This window comes from Xiphias gladius, chromosome 23 (assembly GCF_016859285.1).
Source record: "Xiphias gladius isolate SHS-SW01 ecotype Sanya breed wild chromosome 23, ASM1685928v1, whole genome shotgun sequence".
NCBI lineage: Eukaryota > Metazoa > Chordata > Actinopteri > Istiophoriformes > Xiphiidae > Xiphias > Xiphias gladius.
In genome coordinates this window covers 23,031,325-23,054,563 of record NC_053422.1, presented here as the reverse complement: position 1 = coordinate 23,054,563, position 23,239 = coordinate 23,031,325, and the positions used below count along the sequence as shown (strand labels likewise).

Sequence of the window (23,239 nt, the reverse complement as noted above, 5' to 3'; positions counted from 1 at the left end):
ACCCCAGGGCATCTCCATGCTTTGCCTAGTCTGCAACCCAGCCTCGAATAAAAGAATCAAAAATTGAAAAAAAAAAAAGATTTATTTATTAGTTTCTGCTACTCTTCGATTGTTTAACATTGTGTGGGCGTCCCTTGATTGATCATTTGGAGCTGTGTGGTGGAAATTCCTTAAACACTCTGGACACAGACACAAATAAAACAGGCACTGACGGATTTCAATATTAATGTGATTATTATTGATCAATAATAGGAAACAGCAACTTACACAAGTCGGCAAAACACCGCCGTCTCAGAGCAAACCTAATCTTATATAGTTCTCAAGAGAACAAAGAAAGTCATTCTGGTTGGTCAGTACATATCAACATATATCTTCCATCCAATGGTCACTTTGCAAAACATACATTCACATGCATATGTATAGGAAATGGGAAACCAAGGGCCCAACAACTTAACTTCATTAATCAGCACTAGTCCAGTACAGTATTACCCTCTTTGGTCATGAAGAGACTGAAGCCTCGCTCTTCTGTCTACGTTACATGTTACATAAGACACAGACTATCTGAGCTCTATCTGGGTTTAAGTTGAAATCTTCTTTAAAAATGATATTTAAATGATAAACCCACTTACTTTTCTCTTTTTCTATCACGGCTGAATTGGAATAGACAGTGGTATGCCGAAGTTTGGGCACCCCTGGTCAGAAATACTGTTACTGAGCAAGGGACCCCCCCTTTGGCAGACATCACAGTTTGAAAATGCTTTTTGTAGCCGTAGAAGAAGCAGGATGAATTCTGAAGTGTACAGGGCTATAATATCATGCAACATGGCTTCACATGGTAAGGAAAATGCATGGACAAGTAAGAAACCAGACTGTGAGACTTCATAAAGATGGCAGAGGGTACAGGAGCATCAGCGGGCTACTGAACATGAGCTGAAACACGGCTGCAGCAGCGGTTAGGAGGTAAGGGAAGAGCCATACGACCAGTAATAGAAGCTGCAGTGGCCGCGCTTGAAAAATGATGCCACGCACAATTAGCTATTTATGCAACCTTGCATTGAAAAATCAGACGAGTAAGTGCTTCTGACTCGGCAAAAGTCAGAAGTGGAAATTTGTGTTTCAGTGATCGATCGGACAGTGTGGAGGACATTGCATGAAGTCAACCTCTACAGACAGTGTCCAAGAAGATAACCATTGTTCACAAAACCGCACAAAACTGCACGATGAAACTTTGCCAAAGAACATGAAAAGAGTCCTGATGAATGTTGGCAGCACATTTTCACACACAACAGTCTCTAGAGTTTACTCAGAATGGTGTGAAAAACAAAAAAGGTCCAGTGAGCAGCAGTTCTGTGGACAGAAACAGCTTCTTGATCAGAGAGGTCAGAGGAGAATGGCCAGACTGGTTGGAGCTGACAGAAAGGCCACAGTAACTCAGACAACCACTCTTTACAACTGTGGCGAGCAGAGAAGCAACTCAGAATGAAAAAAACTTCAAACCTTGAGTCCGACGGGCTATAAGAGCAGAAGACCACGTCAGGCTCCACTCCTGTCGGCCAAGAACATAAATCTGAGGCCGCAGTGAGAACAGACTCACAGAAAACTGGAGAAATGTACCTGGTCTGATGAATCTGGGTTTCTGCTGAGGCAGCAGATGGTGGTGTCAGGATTTGGCATCAGCAGCATGAATCCCTGGACCCAACCTGCCTTGTGTCAACAGTCCAGGCTGCTGATGGTGGTGTAATGGTGTAGTTGGAGTTGGATGTTTTCTCGGCCCCTTAATACCAATCAATCATGGTCTGAATGCCACGGCCTCTCTGAGTATTGTTGCTGACCATGCGCTTCTCTTTGTGGCCACAACTGACCATCTTCTAATGGCTACTTCCAGCGTGATAATGTCACAAAGCAAAAGTCGTCTCAAACTGGTTTCATGAACAGGTTCCCCTGTCACCATATGTGAATCCAGCAGAACACCTTGGGGATGTGGTACGAGGGGAGACTGGCGGCATGAACGTGCAGCTGACAAATCTGCAGAAATGGTGTGATGCCGTCATGTCAACGTGGACAAGAGTCTCCAAGGAAAGTGTCCAACATCTCACCATGAACTGAGGCTGCTTTGAGAGCAAAGGGAGGCTCTACCCAGTGTGAGTATGGTGTTCCTAATAAAGTGATTGCTGAGTGTATTTACCCTTAATTCCCAAGGGCTTGCACTTAGATATTGATCTTAATATCTTAATATAGGAGTTATCTGTTGGTGTAATACATCAGACTGAATGAGCCAGACCAGGATGATATTAGGTTACTGTGCCATTACTTTGGACGACAGATCAAAACTGAAAAGCAAACCAGAGGTATTCCACCTGCTCTTAACGCACAGAAATATGCAAAAGAGCAAAATAAATAGTTCAAACATATATCTGAAAACTGGGTATTTCCACTTGGCGAGATGACAGGTATTATCTCGGCAACTGTGCGCGCTGATGTTTGAGTTCCGGCTTTGGACTGTAGGGGGCAGCGGGACGCCGTAGGAACGTGTGGGCTCTCGGGACGAAGGTCGAAGAAGAAGGACGCGGACGTGACCGCGTAGTGTTTACGATGCACAGTTGATTCCGAAGCCAGCGACCCCAATACAACATCTCCTCGGTTTCACGTGTTTACCCGCAGAGTTTGACCGCAGCTGTCGTATTTCAATGGGTGCTCACGGGGTTCTGGGAAACGAGCCCGAGTCTATAGACTACTCGGTGCACGAAGCCTGGAATGAGGCCACCAATGTCTACCTGCTGGTTATCCTGGTCAGCTTCGGTCTGCTGATGTACGCCAGAAAGTAAGAACAGTTTGCCCTCTCGCTCAACCATTCCCACTTTCACGTAGCTCCTAACAGGCAGAGGTACAACGCCGGCGTGTGGTTCAGTCAGTGAGTTCTCCCTTCGGGCCCTCCCTCAAAATATTCAAATTCACGCCATACTACGTTGAAAATGTGTGCATTTGAATATTTCCTTGATCACAGGCCACTACGCGTATTTTATATCACACGACTTGATATTTAAATATCATTTTCAGTGTCTGTTGTCAATTTCGGCACTAATTTATTCCTCCAAACATGCTATTAAAATTGAAATTTAACTTCAAATATCGGTTGACCTACCTTAAGCGAAAAAAAAAAAAAAAAAAAAAAAATGGCGACGTTCTCTTAATGCGATATGGCGAAGAAGTGTTTCGGCCTATGCAGTCTTGTTCTTTCTCTTTATTCACACATCATTCAGAAACAAGAGGAAGATCATGCGCATCTTCACGCTGCCTCCCACCGTCGGCAGCAGCCCGGAGCCCAACTTCTACGACAGTCTGCAGAAGGTCCGCCTGCGGCAGCAGCTCGAGATGTACTCCCTGGGTGAGCATCCGTGCGGATCTGCACAGGACGAGAAGGACAGTCGGGATCTTGGGCTGTGCGGGGTTGCTCGCAGGGGGGAGATTGCTGGTTTTGTCAACTCGGGGTTCGGCAGGGGGGGAGGCACAGAATGGTTAACAGTAGGGTCATGGAGTAGTTTTCCAATTTGGAGAGTTGAGCCACGCACACTCAGATTCCATCTTTCCCTGCTCTAGTAGAGAATAGGGACATAATAACCGCGATGCAAAATATTCACTACACATTATTTTCTGTATTTGCAGTGCACTCATGTAAAGACCTAGTAGAATTTTTGAGATTTTCTTTGGTTTAATGACATAGATTTTGATCACAATGAATAGTCACCCTCGTCTTATGTTGCCATTCTGGGTGATGTTGAGGTAAATTGAACTGTTCAGCTGTCTTCACTCTCTCTTCTCTTTTGTCCTTCAGCCAGAAAGTTTGAGCAGCAGCAGCAGCAGCAGCAACAACAACAGCAGCAGCAGCAAATACAACAACAACAAGGCCAGACAGAGAGCGTGCAGCTCTCCATGGAATGAGGGCAGGTGGCCACTCATCCCGCTCTGTCAGAGAAACACTCCTGCGTCTTCAAGCCATCTGTACACGGATAGGAAAGGACCCGAAGGGCTGTCGTGATCAGAGATGGTGAAAAAGACAATACCCCCATCCTGGTTGTTTTCCTGTTTGGCTCCCCGAATGAGACGGGTCTCCGTTCACCTTCTGTTGTCTCTTCTTTGTGTGAACACACGGAGCAGTTACAGCTGGGTGGATGAATACTAGGCCAGGAACGCTTAGTTCCTTAGGGAGTGTGGCATCCTGCAGGTCTGCTGTATCACATAGAGTAGTGACGCTGACATAGTGTGAGGAGTGATAAACCTGTAACTGCAGATGTCTGAGTTGTTTTCAGTATGGAAGGGGGAAAAAGTATCTTGACGAATTTCTTGCACATTGAACAAGAGCCTTCAAATTTAACATAGGTTGTAGATGTTTTTTACTCATTAGATGCTTGTAAGATATGTTTTGTGTAAAGTGGTTAGTAAAATTGAAGTTCTCAAATGTGAAAATAAAGACATATAAACCTAAAGTGATTCATTCAGGAAATTATCTGATTATCAGTCATTCTGATTTCGTGAAGTTGCAACTAGTTAGGGGCCAGTCATGGTTCAGTATGCAACTTACACAGGTAACCAGTATTTGCATAATAATAGATTCTGTATTTTTCAATGAGGGAGAATGAGGAGATTTAATTCCAAGAATTTTTAATGAGGTAATTGACCTTGGAAAATCATATCAAACACAAACTGTTATTCAAATCAGAATATTTAATGTCTTCACATGTTAGATTTATCCAGTAATTTGGTCTCTGATCAAATAATTGAAAAACTGACATTTCCCCAGCCTCAGCTGTACTCTGCTAACTACCAAATGTTTATCATGCTAACAGGATAAACTAGGATTATATCTGCTAGACATCCGCATACTAGCATCGTCATTGTGAGCATATCTGCATGCTATTTTTAGCAGTAGTTTAAAACACTGTTTTGCCGAAGTACAACCGCACAGAGCTGCTAGCATGGCTGTAGACGCTTGTTTAAAGTTAAGTTTTCATTGTTCTGAGCACCACAAATGAAATCCCATTCACAGATATCAGGAGAGGTAAGGAAGAAAAAGTTTGGTCATTTGGATGAAGCAATCGTTTAAACAACCATGTCTGTTCCTTCATCAACAAATCAGCAATGCCGCACTCATTTCATAGTAATGAAGAAGCTCTCAGAGATGACCAGCTGGGGAGCAGGTTTTATTTATACTGCTCTGTTTGTCGGGGATCAACTGAAATGTTCCCTGTTCCATCTAGAGCCAGGAGGTCCCTTTGTTTTACAGTCCAACAGTTTGAAAGGAGACATGTCCGCTGATGGCAGAAGCAGGATCTCACGCATACAATGGATAACCCTGGTAATGAATTGATCAAAGAATCAGCACAGTAATTACCGATACAGTAAAACAGGAGGACAGTTCCTTCAAATCAGAACAAAAAAAACAACAAAACAAAGCGCGTTATTTTCTGGTTACAGTGGTAAACATTGAAATTGGATTTTTTTAATGAGGCAGCAATCAGTTATAAATGGACAATTGCCATTATTCACAATAATCTTGTACTGTTGGACTAACATTACATCAAATGCTTTCACTAAACATGAATATTAACAGCTGATAGCTTCAGCAGTGTAAACATGCCCATGGTGTCTGCACCTCTTCGGAAATGTTTAATTTCCTGCATAAGATTCTTAAAGCTTGGCACTGACATTTTTAAGGAAAATATACAAAATGCTCCAGGCATGAAATAAATTGTACAAAGCGAGTTCCCTTGCACCTTGCGCATGTAAGAAAATTGTCAAAACATTAGAGTATAAAAATAACACATTCTGAAACTAAATATAAAATTGCAATTATATACAGAAAAAGGCAGGCAGGAAACAGCAATGAAATAATCCGTTCATTTGCACAGTACAGCAAGCTGATTTCTATGTAAGTAAAATGAAGTTCAAGTGGCAGGAACAAGCAAGATGCTCATCTACAATGCTACGTGCTTTATTGAACAGCAAACCCTCAGTGTCGGCCATGAGGGCAGACATCCACGCTGTCAACGGAGAGCGTGCTGGTGTACTGGGACCTCCAGTCTCTGAGGAAGAGCTCCTCGGCTTGGCTCTGCAGAGTCTGCTGGCCTTTTCCGACTTCTGAGCCCGTCTGGTTCACAACCAAGCCCACACCAGCAGTGTGAGTGAAGTAGTTCTCTGACCAGTTGGACGTCCCTATGGAAACAGACGCTCATCAGGAAGGTAAAGTCACTGGTAATGGCTGATAACAAATGGCTCATAGTGATAGTGTGATGAACAGTATATTAAAGGATTTTTATCACTGCAGTTTTTTGTAATTGGATGAGGTGGAGCTGATAACTACTTAATTAAGCTTCGGGCAGTTTACTCTGCAAAAACCTCTATCTTATGAAAACATTTCTGTCTGTAACTGAATCCTAAGAACCTTATTTTGCAGTAAGTATATTTGAACATGTTTTTCATTTAAAACAACTGTAAAAAAATGTGAAATGCGAATACAAATTCTGGAGACAAGCTGATCTGCACTGAAAAAAGGTTGTAATATTCCAACTATACGAGCAGATTTGTTCACTTTGTACAAGAAAAAATTTTAAATGCTCAGTTTCAGACTAAAGTGACTGGATAAAAAGGAATAAACTTTAAATAAACTTAATTAAATAAACTAATAAACTTTCTTCTCTGCATCAGGTTTTAGAAGTTGAATATATGTTTGATATTTAAAAAAAAAAGATCCGCAAAATAACTAGTGCTTAAAACTGTTGGATAAATGTAGTGGAGTAAAAGTGAAGTAAATGAGCCGGTGTTCTTACTGAGTGTGTCACAGTGGATGTTAATGTTTGAAGGGTCAGAGCAGTAGTAATAACACACCTATGTAGACCACTCTGTCTGTCACCATGTACTTCGCGTGGTTGACTCGTGCAAAGGGGATCTTCATCTGCTCTGCCGTTGAAGGCACTGTAAAGATTTTCTGCAAAGACAAAAACAAATAAACAAATAAAACAGGAGTCCAGGATCCATCCTCATTCTGTAAAGTGCACTATGTTTGAGCCACTAAGGAAATTAAACCTCCAGACGTACTATGTCAATGTCACATTTCAGTGGAGGCCTGTTGAGCACCAGCAGGGACTGCAAGAAGGTGAACATTTTGGCAGGAGAATGCTCCCAGCAGCTGACCATCAGTCTGACCTGCACCCCTCGGGTGCAGGCTGCAGCACGCAGGGCCGAGTCGATGGCGGGCCAGAACCTGAGAGCAGGACACCAGAATAGAGTTTCAACTCTGTTCAATTAATGCCTTTAATGCCTTTTTACCAGTCCACATCAGATTATTTCTAGTGTATATCTCTGATGGTAAATGTACAGGATTTGAACAGTGGAGGGGTAAATAGTGGGGGCTCTTCGAGAGCTGAGTGTACCTGATTGGCTCTGTGAACTGAGAGAGAGGAAGGTAGTCCATGACAGAGATGTAAACGAACTTCTGGGCGTCGTTGATGACAGACAAGATGGTGGCGAGATCGTCAGACCGGCCGCGGGCTGAGATTTGCGGAGGGGCACTCTGCAGGAAACAGACACAGAACAAGCAGTAAGGATCATGAAAGCAAAGAGGGAGAGGAATAGGAATCTTTTACAGCTCCACTCTCGTCTGAAATGTAAATACGCTCTGATGAGTATGCTTAGAATACTGAAAATGCTAAGATATCATGCTGACACGCAGGGAGAACTTAGAGGTCAACGTCTTCTTTCATAAAGAATTAAAGTATTCCTCTTAAAAGGAAGCTTATAGACTCGTGCTGAACTTACAGACAGGTAGACTTGGGCAGGTACTCCATTGAACTTCAGACGTAGGGGATTCTGGGAGCTGGACAGGGCAGAGAGGCGAGCAGGCCAGTACGGGGGCAAGGATCGATTGTTCGCACCCCCAATGCTCCAGTACACCCCAAAGATCCGAAAGGCGTCCTGAGCCAGGCAGCTGCAGTCCTCCACTGACAGACCCACCTCCTTCACCTTAGTTCAACAAAGACCACCTCATTAATTCCACTGCAGCTACAACTAGGACTGTGTTTGTGAGGGGATGATCCAGGACCTGATCCAGGGGGAAGATTTATTTAAGATTTATTGCGATGACTTTGCCGAGCTAAACATGGAACCCCCTCAGATCTGGAAGCAGCACAATTATGATGAACTATTAAAACCCAAATATAATCCAGATTATTTTACTCAAGATAAAGGTCAGGAAAATGTATCATGTTGATGTATCCATCATTTGGAACAACACAGTTTGAATGCATTTGAAGATTGGACCTTGGCAAAAATTTGCTTTCACTTTCACGTAATAAGTTACTTTGTGATATAAGTAATCTGCAGTATAAATATAATTGCCACCAATGAACACATCAGTAAAGTCTAAGAGAGCGATGCCACAGCTGATAAAATTTAATTACATGATCAACATCTATTAAAGAGAGTAGTCCATCATCAGTTTGAGGCTAATCTGAAAACTGCTGTCTCATTGTGGCCTATTTAGTTTCAGTTGTGTCTTAAAAAAGGTTTGTAGGTTTAGTGACTCAAAAAAAACAAAAACAAAAAAACCCCCCTGCATTTCTGCTCTTTTAGTTTTTATCAGGGAGTCAGGCCCATGCGACTACCTGCTTGGCACGTCAGTTTTATAAATCAACTGGACAGTAATGTGATCCCTAGGTTAACAGTGATGTGAATCTCCCTCCTAATGCAGAAGGTCATAAGGGGTAAACCACTGAACATAATGACTACAGACTTAAGCCATGCCCACATTAATGCAGATACATCTGAAAATGCACATTTTTCTCTGTTTTACCTGACTTAGAGAGCGCCAGTCCATGTTGGCACTACCCAGGTAGAAGTGCTTTTGATCCACCACCCACAGCTTGGTGTGGATGATGCCTCCAGTTACAGCTTTGAGGTCTATATCTCTAACTTCTGCACCTGCAAAAATGCAACAGAGTGATCGATCCAGGGAGTTTCAACCTTACCAACCACAAAATTTACAGTTCTTGGTTTGACTACCAATTTGTTAAAGTGCTAACTGTTTTACAAGATTACGTTCTGTTAGCAGAGGCATCAGCAGAACGTAATCCTTTTAACAATAATTAAAAAAAAAAAAAATCTCTGAAGTTACATTAGGTAAATTTGATGATATTAATACCAATCTGTGGAATCTCAGTTAGTAGTGAAGGGCTAAATATTGTCAAATGTTGTACCTGTTGCAGCCAGCTCTGCTGTGTCTTGGGTTGAGGTCTGGGGGGCGTTGACAGCAATCTGGAGTTTCACACCTTTCGATTCAAGTTGTTTCAGGAGCTCAAAGACCTTTCTTCCCTGAAAAACACACATATGAAAAGGTTAAAAAACGGGATTCGGTACAATCACTGCATGTACAGTACTACACCAAGAGACTGGGGCATGCCACTGTACTGACCTGAGAGTCAGAGGAGTCAGCGAACTCCAAATTGCTTCCTCTTAACTTGAAGTAGAAAGCAGCGATGTGGACGGAGCTGTTGGCCTTGTCCAGCAGATGAAGCCAGCTGTCTGCGATGCTCTGTCTGGACGAGGGAGAAGACTGGTAGAGACCTACCGGGATGCTCTCCACCAGATGCACTCTGAACAGGGGCGAGGGTTATTGAAGTTACACCATTTTTACACCACCCTCAATTCAGGCAGCATCTCAAATTAGAAGAGCAGTTCAACCTTTGTCACAGTGGTTTTTTTTACAAGTCCTGATAATGTGGTGATAATAATGTGATCGCAAAATTCTTTTTTTCTCTCCAAAGACCAAAATAGGTCCGAAAGATTGACTCTTTGATATTTCTTACCGACAATCAGTGCTGCAAGGCTCTGGTACTAAGCCAAAACCCTCTAGCCAGTGCAGCTCCAGCTGAGCCATGAGCTGGGCCACAGACATGGGAAGCCCGTAGTGCCAAACATGCTGACCAAGCCCTCCAAGAAGCAGCAAGGTGGTGGGCAGGAAGCAGAAGAGGGCAAAACGGGAGAACCCTGAGCTCTGCAAAATGACAGATGTGGAGTTTTAGCTTTGACAAGAGACTGGGAAACCATTAAGGATTGTGTTGCATACCACAGCTTTTACTGCAGGGTGTGGGGAAATTCCTTTATATATTGCTGACTCTATTGAGACCACCAAGGAAACAGCACGACTGATATCAGTGGAATCTATTAAGCAGTAACAGCAACGTAACTCACCTTAGTTGACTTGGTTGATCTAACTTTAGCAGGCTTCTCTGGTGCTACAGTAGAGGTGGATTCGTTCATATCGGCTCTTTTCTCTGCAAGTTTTGAAAATTCTGACTGGATTATATGTGGTTCATGATGGTCCTTCACCTCTCCTAGACTGAAGTGCTCAGACTTTTTACCCGTCAAATCCACCTCACATTCAACATCTGATGAAGATCTACTGTCCTTTAATTCAAGTATGTTCATTGGCTCTGTTTCCCACGGTGGTTCTTCGTCCATAATAGCATCCACTTGGCTGACCTCAGTTGTGCTAGCACTTTCTGCCCCCTCAGACTTTGCGGTGTCTCCAGAGGCAGTGAGGGTAATCCCGCCTTTAACCTCAACATCATACTTTTCTCCTGTATCATCCTGGGGCTTTTGGCTTAGGGGGCCCTCATGTGAAAGGTAACTTACAGGGTTATCTGGTCTGGTATCAGCTTCTATTTCTGAGGTTTTGCTCTGGTCTTGCTCTGGTAAATGTTGCTCTGACCCTTTTTCTGGCCTCAGAGCAGGCCTGGGGCTTGCAGTCATAAGAGGATGCTGCACAGATTCAGACAAACTCCAACTCTTGGGTGCAGTAATCAGGGAGCTATGAGCTGAAGCGGCGGCTTGTTCAGCGCTGCTGAATGGAGAGGGGGCATCGAAGCCAATTTTGGGGACTCGGACTGATGGCAATGGAAGGGCTTTTTCTCTGGCATCAGGCGGTTTGGACTTTGAAGCTTCCATGCTTCCACATCCAGCTTTTTCATGGGGCTGAGATACATGGACAGGGGTATCTTTTTTGGGAACAGGCAGCTCCGTGTTCTGGCTTGCACTGGTAGGTCGTTTATGGAAAGTAGGGATACGAGAGACGGATTTCCCACCTTTGCGGTTCATGTCTTCTTTCTCTTCAAGCTCTTTTTTTGCAGCCTTGTCATCAGCCTGTAGACGGTCCAGCAAAACACTACAATGCCTCAGTTCCTGAGGAAGACAGAACCTCATTAGAAAAGGAATACATCTTTTGTTTGGATAAAAAAAAATGTCTATATCACCTCTCTCAGCATATGCACACAAGTTTTAACCCAGTGACTCTGAATAGCCTCATGACAATACCTTTAGTTGCATATGACATCTGATATACTATGAAAAAGCCGGCAGTTAAACATTAACAGACTCAAACAAATGCAATATACTACATTCTTTTTACTCTCTGTCTTGGTACTGGTTAACAACAACACTATAGCACTGTATATTACCTTGAGAGGCTTCTGTAGTGCTGCAAGAGCTAGAATAGCCACACCTATTCAAATTAGCTTTCCTTACTGGTAAACCTTCATGTTTACCACAGACTGTTTAACATGTTGTTATGGATGCCAATGTTTGTTTATGAACTTGACATAAGTGTTACCTTGGCTACAATATCATTTAACTTGACAATCTAACTTGCTCTGTCCACAGTGCTAATTTTCATAAATACGCTGATATTCCATGGCAGCCATATTTCAGAGTTCCAAACCAAATGTCCATGATGGTTAATCAGGGTGTGGCCAGTCTACTGACCGTATTTCTGAGGATGCTGAATTATTCTGACTGCAAAATGTATGGTAATCTTGGCACACATGTATTTCTTGGCTAGAATACGAAGGCTGACATGTAAATCCATATCCAAATAGTGTTTAGTGTTTTGTGCTTGTTTTTAAATATCTCCCTGTCTAAGCAAATAGGCCTTTTTCTTACAAGACATTTTGACATTTCACAGTAGGAAATGTCACTGACACCGTCATGGCTTACTGGGACTGAGCCATCATTAATGTTATTAGTAACAGCTGTGCTTTTCCTACTATGACAAGAAAAAAAGTGTCTGCTGTGAAAAAGGCAAATTAAGGCCCAACTGATTCAGACAGTTTTTTGGCAGATATATCAATATGAAGATCAACATCTGATAAAAAATACAATGATTAAATATTAGACAAAAGTCTTTTTTTCCATAATCAAACAGTGTAAACACACAATACCTAAACATACCTCAAATTTGATTTGTGCCTATGATCAAGTATTCAGACCTCACTTTTTTCACATTTTGTTAAGTTGCAGCCTTATGCTAAAATCGTTCAAATTCAGTCTCTCTGTCTCTGCCGCTGAAAAACACCCCCACAGCATCGATGCTGCTACCACCTTGCTTCACCATTGGGATGGTAGTGGGCAGGTGATGAGCGGTGACTGGTTTTGGTTTCCTCCAGATATGACGCTTAGAATGAAGGCCAAACAGTTCAATCTTGGTTTCATCAGACCAGAGAATCTTGTTTTCAAAGTCTGAGAGTCCTTTCGGTGCTTTTTTAACAAACTCCAAGCGGGTTTCTTGTCCCTCTCACTGAGGAGAGGCTTCCATCTGGCCATTCTACCATAAAGGCCAGATCGGTGGAGTGCTGCAGTGATGGTTGCCCTTCTGGATGTTTCTCTTGTCTCCTCGCAGGATCTTTGGAGCTCAGTCAGAGTGACCATCAGGTTGTTGGTGACCTCATTTACCAAGGCTTCTCTCCCTGATTGCTCAGTTTGGCCAGGTAGCCAGTTCTAGGAAGAGTGCTGGTTGTTCCAGACGCCTTCCATTGAAGAATTATGGAGGCCACTCTGCTCTTGTGAACCTTCAGTGCAGCAGAATTTTTTTGTAGCCTTCCCCAGATCTGTGCCTCGACACAATTCTGTCTCTGAGCTCTACAGGCAGTTCCTTCACCTCATTGCCTGGTTTTTGCTCTGATATATATTGTCAGCAGTGAGACCTTTTATATAGACAGGTGTGTGTCTTTCCAAATCATGTCCAATCAATCGAATTTATCACAGGTAGACTCCAATCAAGTTGTAGAAACATCTCAAAAATGATCAAGAGAAATGGGAGGCACTGTCATACCAAAGGGTCTGAATACTTATGTCAATGGGATATTCAAGTTTTTCCTTTTTAATACATTTGTAAAATTCTGTTTTCGCTTTGTCATTATGAGTATACACTGATATATTTTCTTAATGCACTGTATAAACATAAAGACTGACTAACTTAGTAACAGGCTGATATAGTCACAGATGCATCTGTAACAACACATGCAAAAAGGAATTCCAATATATTATGAAATATGTTATAGGCTGCATTGTTATGTATATATGACCCTCATTTCATGTCCATTATCTTTAAATATAAGACAGATATACAGTACTGTGCAAAAGTTTTAGACATTTTTAGATGTTTGGATTCTTATCCATCACACAGTATCATCAGGGAGTCATCTGATTGGTCAAAAATTCAACTGCAGCATGACAACAACCCTGAACATTCTGCCACAGTCATAAAAAGTATCTTCAGCAACGAGAAGAACCAGGAGTCCTGCCACAGATGGTCTGGCCCCCACACAGCAATGATCTCAACAACAGAGTCAGTCTGGGATCACATGAAGAGACACAAGATACTGAGACAGCCCAAATCCACAGAAAAACTGATGCAAGTTCTCCAAGATGCTTGGAACAACCTTCCTGCCAAGTACCTTGAAAAGCTGTGTGCAGGTGTTCCCAGGAGAACTGGTGATGTTTTAAAGGCAAAGGGTGGTCACACCAAATAGTGATTTATTTTAGTTTTTTTTCTGTTTACTGCACTTTGTATGAAGTTAAGTGATAATTCAAAACTATTCATTGCATTATTTTTGAAAGCATTCTCACTTAACTTTTAGTGCCTAAAAAAAAAACTCCCTATATGTTTTATACTTATTCTTTAACATTAATGAAAAATAAATGTAGGTCTGCTGCTGAAAAATTGCTATTGTCTTTATTGTTACTATCCTTTTTGATGATGATTTTGAAGTTTGTTGTCCAACTGTTTAATATTGTGCAAAACAATCAAATTTAAGGAGTTCTCCACATTAACATGTGATAATGATAAAAACAAATATTAGCCAATATATAAACACACAAATATTGATTTTGACATTGGCCTCAAAACTCCAGTACTGTTGGACAACCCCTGCTTAAATATTCGTAGGCTTAATGTATAAATGACTTGTACTTCTCTACAAGCAGAGTAAAGGAGATTAAGACACTTCCGGACTAGCCTGTCAATATTTCCTGGTGATTACATGCTGCACTCATACACAGCATTATTTCTCTCACCACAGGGCAGTATAAATAAGAGCTCGCCACACCCATGCATCCTAGTTAGGCTCTGTTTTTTCCTGAAATACAAAAATAACATGCCACAGCAAGAGGTGTGTTTGTTTGGGTGTCTGTAAGGCGAATTACCGTATAGCTTACCGTTAGATCTGCCTCCTCAACAGCTTCCTCCTCCAGCTCAGCCGGGGGACTCTGGTGTCTCTCCATCACTTGGCTCTGGACAGGCTCATGGTCTGACTCATCTGACTCCTGACAGGACCACATCGGTTATACTCACAGTTAATGAGGGGCATGCAGCGTCGTAATAAAGCGCTAGTTATGCGTCCATGTGAGACTTAAGGGCGTGCAGTACGTATCGCTAGTGCCTTTATCTAAACCAGGGCTATGGCAAAAGAAAAACAAAAAGGACTATAAAAGGCAGACGTTTTATCACCTTCTTCACAGAGTAACACCGTCATTGTGAAAACAAACTTACCATAATGCAGTAACTTGCTAGGTAACAAGTTTTGGCTAGGCACAGGGGTTCAGTCTCACGACGTTATTTGTTTTGCTCCTAATAGTTACGCTAACCAGCAGAGCAAATATTTAAAAAAGTGAACGTGGTAATAGCAGTAAATATGCGGCAGGTTAAAGCAGGCTGGTGTCTATATAATCCTTCCCTGAGTATTTTCCTCGGGTTAGCCAGCTAACGTCGCTGCCGTTTACGTTAGCGAGCCAGCTACGTGGCCGACTGTGAAGTTTTCTGCAGTGGAGGAAGAGGAGGCGGAAAAGCTGAGTAATAAAATACCCACCTTGTACGTAGTTCTCCAGTGCAGGCGGGTCGACCTTCTCCGTGTGACCGGCGTTGGGTCCGTCAACTCTACCTCAGTCGCCTGACTTGGGTGCATGGATTTTCTGGATCGTAGTACCATGGGCATCTTGGACCACTTTAATAACGCACCACCTTCGTGACACGAGATATTAACGGGCCGAACGGTGCTAATAGAGCGGTCCGTTTGCCCGATGAGAGTCCACTGTAGCAAACGGCTAAAGCCGAGGCAGAAACCGGCAGCAGCTGCTAGTTATCAAAACACCTTTTCTCGGTGCCCTATAAATAACCCGACCTTTATATGTGATTTTCACGCGCAGTCCTTCTCAACACAACAAAACAACAAATTGAAGAAACCGCGATTTCCTGTCGTCGCTGATTGGCGGTTAGAATCAAAACAGTGGCTCCGCCTATCAGACGCTGCGCAGTCACACACGGAAACAAGGGGATAACCGTCATCTGCTGTGTAACCGGGAGCTTCATGTCCACTTAAAATAAGGTTTGTTATTGTCGTTTAATGATTACTGACATGGTTTTCGTGAGCAGGCAACGCGTAAATCGGTGGCAGCTCGAAACACTTTACATTTACGTTAGTCAGCAAAGTTAGTTTCGGTTCGTTGAGTTAGCCGTTTAAGCGGAACACGACCGAGTGTTTATGTTCCAAAGACCAAAGTAAAGACGATTAGGTGGCTGGGTCACAAATATACCCAGTGGACATAAACGCCCGTAAAATATTATAACAGCGACAAATCTACCACATCATTTATTCATTTATTTTTTTGTAAGTCATACCGTTAAATTGTAGTTGCAGTGTCACTAATGGTAAGCAAACGAGTCAGATTTCTCTCAGAATGTGAGTTCTCAAATACTCAAGCAATGCACTTGTAAATGAAGGTTTCACTTCGACTTGCCTTCACTATCCAGCCATGACAGCAAATCCTTAAAGTTGAGAAGCCGGAATCAGAGAATAATTCGCTTTTTTGCTTGAAAAAAAAAAAAAGACTGAAACAATGATTTAATTATCAAAACAGATACAGATGAATTTTGTCAATAATTGATAAACTGTCTAATCAGGGCAGCTTTGGTAAACAATTTTCAAAGACTGATTTCTCTTAAATGTTTTTTTTTTATTAATTTAACCTTTATTTAACCAGGAAGTCTATTGAGATACATTATCTGTTTTACAAGAGAGACCTGGTCCAAATGCCTGCATAAGATAGGAATCGCATACAGTAGTTACATTAGAACACACATCATTAGTTTGCAGCACTCATATACAGCACAACAAAACAGGACTTGAGAGACATGGGAGAGATAAAACTTGACCCTTTAAAGCAGCACTAAGGAGTTCTGGTTTGAAACTAGCAAGCTCACTATCAACAAAGGCATGCAAGCAGCTCTGAAACACCACCGACAGCTCAGCTGGCACTGATCAAAGCTTACTAACATGATAACTGGTGTCTTTAGGTGATATCGTTGGCAATGTCCTGATTTGAAAGCTCCTCTTACGTTATCGTGGAGTGTTAGAGCCCAGGACCCAGCTGCATGCGGTGCATGTCCTGTCCTTCACATGACCACAAACAATCAAAATGAATTTGAAGGAGATACCAAAACTAGTTGCCTAAAAAATGGCAAATTTTTGCATTGGTTTGCTTTAAAACAATGGAACATAAAACATTTTTTGAATGTGATGCTTCAACGCCTGACGCAAAGTCTGCATTTCTAGACAAATTTTTCCGGGCCCTGGGAGCTCAGTACGTAGAAACATGAGAAAGCGTTTTATGAAGGTAAACAGGAAATTTGAGCAAAAATTACTTTAAAGATTCAAAGGTACATACAAACCTGTCTCTATAATTTCAGTGAAGTCCATCGAGTTAGCATGTATAAGTGACAGCGATGAGTTTTTGTTCCAGGTTTCAAAATAAAAATGCAGGGGTGAATGACAGACAGGGTGGAGCCTATGAAGTATTGAGAAGTAAAGGGAAAATTTCATTCTGAAATACTAAAAAATGCACCTGAAATATATTGTAAATCAATATTGTAGGAAGGCCGTCTGGTAATTGCAAAATCAGATATAATAATATATTTACCTACTCTTCTGATATTGATCTATAATTCATCATTTGTGATTTGACAGTGTTTGCAGTGATTACTGACATGCACAGGGAATTTTTGTCTAGTACTTTGATCAAAGCTTTATCAGTTTTGTGTTATTTATATCACAATACTCATATAACACATAATAATAAAGTTTAATACAGTACATTGAGCTCAGTGTCTTCTAGTCAACACCTGCTTATCTCTTGTGATTTTGTTTTTGTTTTCGCTTTCAGGTCTCCCATGTAAACCCCTTGAGGCTGAGAGGAGAAGGTCAGGCAGTTTCTCTGTCACGATGGACGGTTAGTTCTGACAGTAACCCCAATGGAAGCTCCAGTCACAGCTGCCCCTCCTCCCAACTCCTCCACTCTGCCTCCCCCGGTTCCCCTTCGTCCGGCCGTTGCTCCGTCGGTCCAGCTTGGCTTCACCATCCTCTACACCACTCTGTACGCCGGACTCTTCCTGGTGGTGTACATCCAGCTCTGGCTTCTCTACGTCTACAAACACAAACGATGGAGCTACCAGAGTGTTTTTCTGTTCCTCTGCCTGCTCTGGGCCGCCCTCCGCACCACCTTGTTCTCCTTTTACTTCCTTAATGCTCTGGAGGCCAACCACCTACCTGTTGCAGTCTACTGGCTGCTGTACTGCTTCCCTGTTTGTCTGCAGTTCTTCACGCTCAACCTTATTAACCTGTATTTTACTCAGGTGAGGCTGGGGAGAATGGAGCTGGGGTTACTCTTTGAATCTACTGATGGAATTTGACAGAGGGATTGTAAGAAGAACTGGTCTTATGGAACTGAATTGATAAAAAGACTTCATGGCATTACTGAATAAGTCAATACTCAAGGCCTCCTTTCCATAATCTTTGAGCGGGGGAATTCCTTTCAGTAGCTGTCTGCCAAACAGCTATTGAAATGAAACCTTGTGCAGTGAGTAGTTGCTTTGGAGGGACCGAAAGTAACATGCAAATGTAGTATTTCTTAGATTTTAGTTACATTTGTTTTTTTCCTCATCATCTGTGTCTGTTTGTTGGTTTGTTTATTTATCAGCAGGATTAAGCAAAAAGTATTGAACTGGTTTGCACCAAACATGGTGGAGGGATGGGGCAGGGACCAGGGAAGAACCCGTTACATTTTGGGGCAGATCCAGATGGTTTACTATGAATTTGAATTTTTTTCTCTGAAGTCTGGTGTATGTTGTGTGACACTGGCCTTGGCAGAGGTCTGCGCTCTATTGAGCGCATGTTCTAGTTTCTTAGGTTTCTGATTACTATGTTGTGTGTTTGTCTCTTGTACTGCAGGTGTTGCTCAAAGTGAGAGAGACTTACAGCTCAGCAGGGGGCAGAAGACTGTAAGTTACACGCTACAGTAAAAATTTCAGAAAGATCCCCTCTTGCATTGAGAGTAATACTGTGACAAGCTTTTGTTTTGACCCCTGATTATCTTGATTTAGCCTCCGAAACACCTGATGACTGCAAATTCATTTGTCGCGCTGGCTTCCGTGTCTTCCTCAGGTGGCTGGCACGGTACGTGTATGGCGCATTGAACGCTGCCTTCCTCTGTGTCAACGTGGTTTGCGCTGCTCTCGGGGACCGAGGCCGTGGTGGGTCAGGGGAGCGGACGTGGAACCTGGTCCTGGTTCGAGTCATAGTCAATGACTCGCTCTTCATCCTGGATGCGGTGTTACTGGCTACTCTGCTTTTGCTCCTGACCAGACACTCGCACTCCACCAGCCCCTACCTGATCAGCAAGGTGCGCTCAGGTTCAGCCCCCAGAGTGTCAAATTCTGCAGCAAGAAACTTAAGTTAAAGGGCAACTCCACCTATTTTTACACTTCAAGATTAGTTTACTCCTCATGATTAGGCTGGGAAAAACTGGGCTTGGGCTTGGAGACTGCACATTTATACCAGAACTGAGTAAAATCTGGAAGTGTGTAGTTTGAAAGATATGGGTGTTCACCAGGAAGGGAGGGTCTAATGAAAGGCAATAATGAGTCGCACTATGGGAAATCCAGCATTTTTTTTCCTTTTTACCTATACTAGGGACTAAAATTAATAAAATTTCAGCATCTGCTGCATCTATTTTGACCGTTCTTTTACTAATGCAACTCTTGTGAGTCCGTGAACGTCAGAGCACCCCCTTTAAACATAAACCACTTCTTCTCTGTAATTGTGATGGAACTCCAGGCTAACAGTGCCTTTTCTACCTGACCAGGGGACCACCATGTGCCGCACAGCAGCACTGGCGGCAGCAGTGATCTTGCTGTTTGCCAGTCGAGCCTGCTACAACCTGACAGTCCTCTTTCTGTCCCAGAACCACCAGGTGGAGTCGTTCAACTTTGACTGGTACAACGTCTCCGACCAGGTAATCGTCTAATGTTTGGGTCCATGCACCCTTCAGCCGGTGCAACGCACTGTTCAGTCTGGGTCTTGTCGGCAGTAATGGTTGTCAGTGTTTTCATATCTCCGAACATGCAGGTCCTGATGGTTGATTGTGATAAGGCTAATGGCCAGGGCTAGGAAAAATGCCAGTACACTACTAGATAACACTATGTGTGTTTGTTTGTTTGTAGGCTGACTTACGTAATGAAATGGGCGACAGCGGCTACCTGGTCTTCGGTGCCATCCTCTTCATATGGGAACTGCTCCCAAGCAGTCTGCTCATCCTCATCTTCAGGGTTCGCCAGCCCACTCAGGAGGTAGTTAGTGCGTCTGTCAGGCAGTGGACTTAATATCGTCTACATGTAGACACTTGAGAATGAAACATGACGCAGGATGTGTGTTGTTGAAACAGCAGAAGTAATTTCAACCCGTGTTGTTTCCGTTCCTCACAGACCAGCAGCATGGCCATTAACAACAGGGTCCTACCTCGTCCATATTTCTTTGATGACCCTCAAGGCAGTGACGAGGATGCGCTTCTTCCGTGGACATGCAGTTCAGATCCACAGTCAGGGTACGATCATTAAAACCGTGTTAGACGTGTAGTCTGGTATATGAATGAATATTCACATTCAAAAACACTGAATCCAGTGAACTATTTTTTGGCATTTTTGCTTTAAAAAAAGACTGTAAAAAGTATCAAAACTGTTGCAGATTATTTTTCTGTCCATCGACTGATCATCTAGTCGTTTCAGCTCTAATTCTATATGTTTCTAAAATCAAAACCTTTGGGTCTCGCTTTGGTTTTGTTAGATGGACAAAGCAACACATTTGAAGACGTCACCTCGAGCTTGTGGAAACCATTTTTGGACATTTCATTTCAGACCAAATGAGTAATTAATTAATGGGGAAAGTACTTGGTATATTGACCTGCAGGACAAGTCGTGCAGATTTTAAAATAAAAAATATTATTTTCCGGTTTTAAACAGATTAACAAAGTAAATTTGTCTAAGTACAGGTTCAGACCGCATACAAGCGTTTATTGGTGCATCTCTTTCCACGGAAAAATTAGCTCAGGGTTACTTTCTGATTGGCTGCAATGCATTGTTATGCTCTGAGATGAAAATGACCGACCGAAATTCACCGTACAAGACTCCTCACACACTGCACAGTGGATTCAGCTGTCACCTTTTGCTCTCACTGTTTCAGCTGGTATGGAGCAGAGACCGCTCCTCTCCTGTTTGCCAGCAACCCTCCAGACCAGAACCACCAGCACCACTCGTTCTACTCCACCCCCCAGAACTGACCCTGACTCCTGACCAGGATCAGGGTTGTGGTATTTGTCTCAAGGACCAAATACATACACACACACACACAGCTACCAGCCTACCAACACTGTACCTCCCTCTATGAGCAGTTTTTGCACTGAAAACCTCAGGAAATCATCACCAAACAGTGAATATGCACCTTGTAGTTTTTGAAAAGACAATAAATTAAACGTTTTTCTTAGCTCAAAAGGAACAAACACGGTGGGGAAAGCCCTGCCAGATGTGAATGGCCAAATACTGTGCTCAGTGAGCTCTTTGTAAAGGTAAAGCTGAGGTTTAGCTTGTTTATATCCACCAATGTTGATTAAAAAAAACAAGGTAAACTAGCTCTTACAATTCCTAAAAATTGCACATTTAGCTTCATAAGCTTTCCTTAATAAATGAATACATGTAATGCAGTGTAGTTCCCAGCATTGAATAACCATTGGTAGTAGGCATTGAAGATACTGTATTAAAGTTTTGTTTTAACGAAGGTAAATTTCTCTTACACAGTTTCTTCAGTGTATCAGAAACAGACTAAAATACATGTGTTTGCAGCAAAGTAATGTTTCTTTAAGACCACTAATGTCCTTTGTAACCTTTAATTCATAATTTCAAATCAGCTCAGCAGGATCTCTATTTTCTAATACATTGCTGCAGGTATTAGTGTATGTTTGTTTGTTTCCTTATTTGGTCTCATTGTAAGTTCTCTTTATGGCCAGTGTCTGCTATTCTTTAGGTTTGTATATCACATTTGTAAAGAGTGTCCACATTTTTAAAATGACAGAATTAATGTTGATTCTTAACCCATTTCTGTATAATTGTATTGTGATGTAATTTATAACTATGCTTCTACCTTTTAATTGCAGCTGATAATCAAATGTTATTCTCCTTAGTCTTGACTAGTATGAGGCTTCCTCATAGCAAGTCACTAACCCGTGGCTTTGACTTCACCACGACTGACATTTACTATGTAAACAACAAACTAATAAATCCATAAAAATGAACTTGTTCCCCCTTTTTCTAAGTTGTTATTTTTTTGTTTCAGAGTTTCAAATGTTTTTCAATCTTCCAATCAGCCAGTGTCTCGTTAAGGCCTGTACATCCAATCAACACACTGACCTTAAGCTAGTTTTGAGATAAGTAATACAGTGGTGAACATCGTGCTTGCTTTTATATCTGGCTTTTATGTTATTGTTGCATTACTTGAGTACAGAATTTTCTGAATCAATTTATTCTTTCCACTGTATTCCAGGGTACATTTTATTTTATGGGCCTGTGGTTTCCAAATTATTTCATTTGAGGTTTCCTAGAAAAAAATGTTATTTGGTACTAACTATATAGAAGATAGAGACAGTATTCAGTTGGTACACACAAGGTCAAGCAAAAAAAAAGTGTCAAAACAAGCAACTCATCTTATCTGCAGACTATATATTCCAGTAAAAATTAAATACTGAATTTCTAGGAAATGTCTGTTTTCTGTATAAGTAGTAGCAAAACACATACTTCTATCCAGGAAACCTCCTGGGAAATTATTCAGAAATTGCAGATCTGTTAAATAAAACAATACTGCATTACCAACAATAACATTATTTTGACAGCAATAGAAGCCGGCGTGATCATTACTGTGACAGTTATGCCTGTCCAGCATCATATCTTTGCAAAATTATTTCTAAGATGTTGTGAAATCAGCGGAAACCAGAGGCTAAATCTAAAATCCCACAGAGACCTTCACTTGCCTTTAATCGGAGCCTCACACAGCAACTCAACTTTGAGAGGGATCCATTTTAAAAAGAAAATTTGCCTGATCATTAATCTGATGAATTAATCTAATATAGTAATACATGATAATTTGAAAATGTGATTCAGATTTGTTCTCTGCAGAGATTTTGTTAACTTCATTCCACACAGAAAATCGTAAAAACATTGGTTGACAAAACAATCTCACCACAAGGTCCATTTAGTATCTGTTCCTGGGCTTTTTATCATATTACATGATCTTCCTTGGCAGATAAAGTTGCCCACTTGTCATGGAAATGTGTAAATTTCATTTTTTCTGAGCACTTAAAGGACTTGTTCATGCTAGCTTAAAGGCAGAGATTTAGTATAATGTTTATACACTGATTTAATTCCATGACAACTGAACAAACTATCTGCTGAGGAAGATCATGTGATATGATCAAAAACTCCAGAAAGGCTACTAAATGGACCTTGTGGTGGGATTGTTTTGACAACTGCTATTTCCAAGAT

At 41.9% G+C, this 23,239-nt stretch overlaps 3 protein-coding genes across 4 annotated transcripts; 2 read left to right on the top strand and 1 right to left on the bottom strand.

Moving 5' to 3' along the window:
* The first annotated feature begins 2,502 nt into the window (after positions 1-2,502).
* On the top strand, positions 2,503-4,488 carry smim19 (small integral membrane protein 19). Its single transcript, XM_040119559.1, has 3 exons — positions 2,503-2,821; positions 3,261-3,385; positions 3,833-4,488. Exons 1-3 carry the CDS (start codon positions 2,688-2,690, stop codon positions 3,937-3,939), a joined length of 366 nt encoding a protein of 121 aa, XP_039975493.1. The 5' UTR covers positions 2,503-2,687; the 3' UTR covers positions 3,940-4,488.
* A 970-nt stretch (positions 4,489-5,458) lies between these two features.
* On the bottom strand, positions 5,459-15,675 carry pld7 (phospholipase D family, member 7). 2 transcript variants are annotated; one of them, XM_040119556.1, is made up of 12 exons: positions 15,192-15,675; positions 14,542-14,649; positions 10,243-11,232; positions 9,858-10,045; positions 9,464-9,644; positions 9,249-9,363; positions 8,846-8,973; positions 7,813-8,016; positions 7,428-7,567; positions 7,093-7,258; positions 6,883-6,982; positions 5,459-6,210 (listed from the first exon to the last, which is right to left on the bottom strand). In XM_040119556.1, the coding sequence occupies exons 1-12, from the start codon at positions 15,315-15,317 to the stop codon at positions 6,008-6,010; spliced, it is 2,649 nt and encodes an 882-aa protein (XP_039975490.1). In that variant the 5' UTR covers positions 15,318-15,675; the 3' UTR covers positions 5,459-6,007. The 2 variants fall into 2 exon arrangements, with proteins under 2 accessions (XP_039975490.1, XP_039975491.1); XM_040119557.1 differs by lacking the exon at positions 15,192-15,675 and adding an exon at positions 14,876-15,168.
* On the top strand, positions 15,608-21,981 carry gpr137 (G protein-coupled receptor 137). Its single transcript, XM_040119558.1, has 8 exons — positions 15,608-15,707; positions 17,542-18,010; positions 18,606-18,655; positions 18,819-19,056; positions 19,519-19,668; positions 19,877-20,002; positions 20,138-20,256; positions 20,892-21,981. Exons 2-8 carry the CDS (start codon positions 17,630-17,632, stop codon positions 20,986-20,988), a joined length of 1,161 nt encoding a protein of 386 aa, XP_039975492.1. The 5' UTR covers positions 15,608-15,707; positions 17,542-17,629; the 3' UTR covers positions 20,989-21,981.
* Positions 21,982-23,239: the final 1,258 nt, after the last annotated feature.

Excerpts from the sequence above, each read along its gene's own strand:
- pld7 (XM_040119556.1), bottom strand. The coding sequence starts at position 15,317 with ATGCCCATGGTACTACGATCCAGAAAATCCATGCACCCAAGTCAGGCG. Across the intron at positions 7,568-7,812 it reads CTGCCCAAGTCTACCTGTCT|AGTGCCCCTCCGCAAATCTC; the intron begins GTAAGTTCAGCA and ends TGTTTCCTGCAG. Across the intron at positions 6,211-6,882 it reads AGACAGAGTGGTCTACATAG|GGACGTCCAACTGGTCAGAG; the intron begins GTGTGTTATTAC and ends CTGTTTCCATAG.
- smim19 (XM_040119559.1), top strand. The coding sequence starts at position 2,688 with ATGGGTGCTCACGGGGTTCTGGGAAACGAGCCCGAGTCTATAGACTAC. Across the intron at positions 2,822-3,260 it reads CTGCTGATGTACGCCAGAAA|AAACAAGAGGAAGATCATGC; the intron begins GTAAGAACAGTT and ends CACATCATTCAG. Across the intron at positions 3,386-3,832 it reads GCTCGAGATGTACTCCCTGG|CCAGAAAGTTTGAGCAGCAG; the intron begins GTGAGCATCCGT and ends TTTGTCCTTCAG.
- gpr137 (XM_040119558.1), top strand. The coding sequence starts at position 17,630 with ATGGAAGCTCCAGTCACAGCTGCCCCTCCTCCCAACTCCTCCACTCTG. Across the intron at positions 19,057-19,518 it reads GCCCCTACCTGATCAGCAAG|GGGACCACCATGTGCCGCAC; the intron begins GTGCGCTCAGGT and ends CTACCTGACCAG. Across the intron at positions 19,669-19,876 it reads GGTACAACGTCTCCGACCAG|GCTGACTTACGTAATGAAAT; the intron begins GTAATCGTCTAA and ends GTTTGTTTGTAG.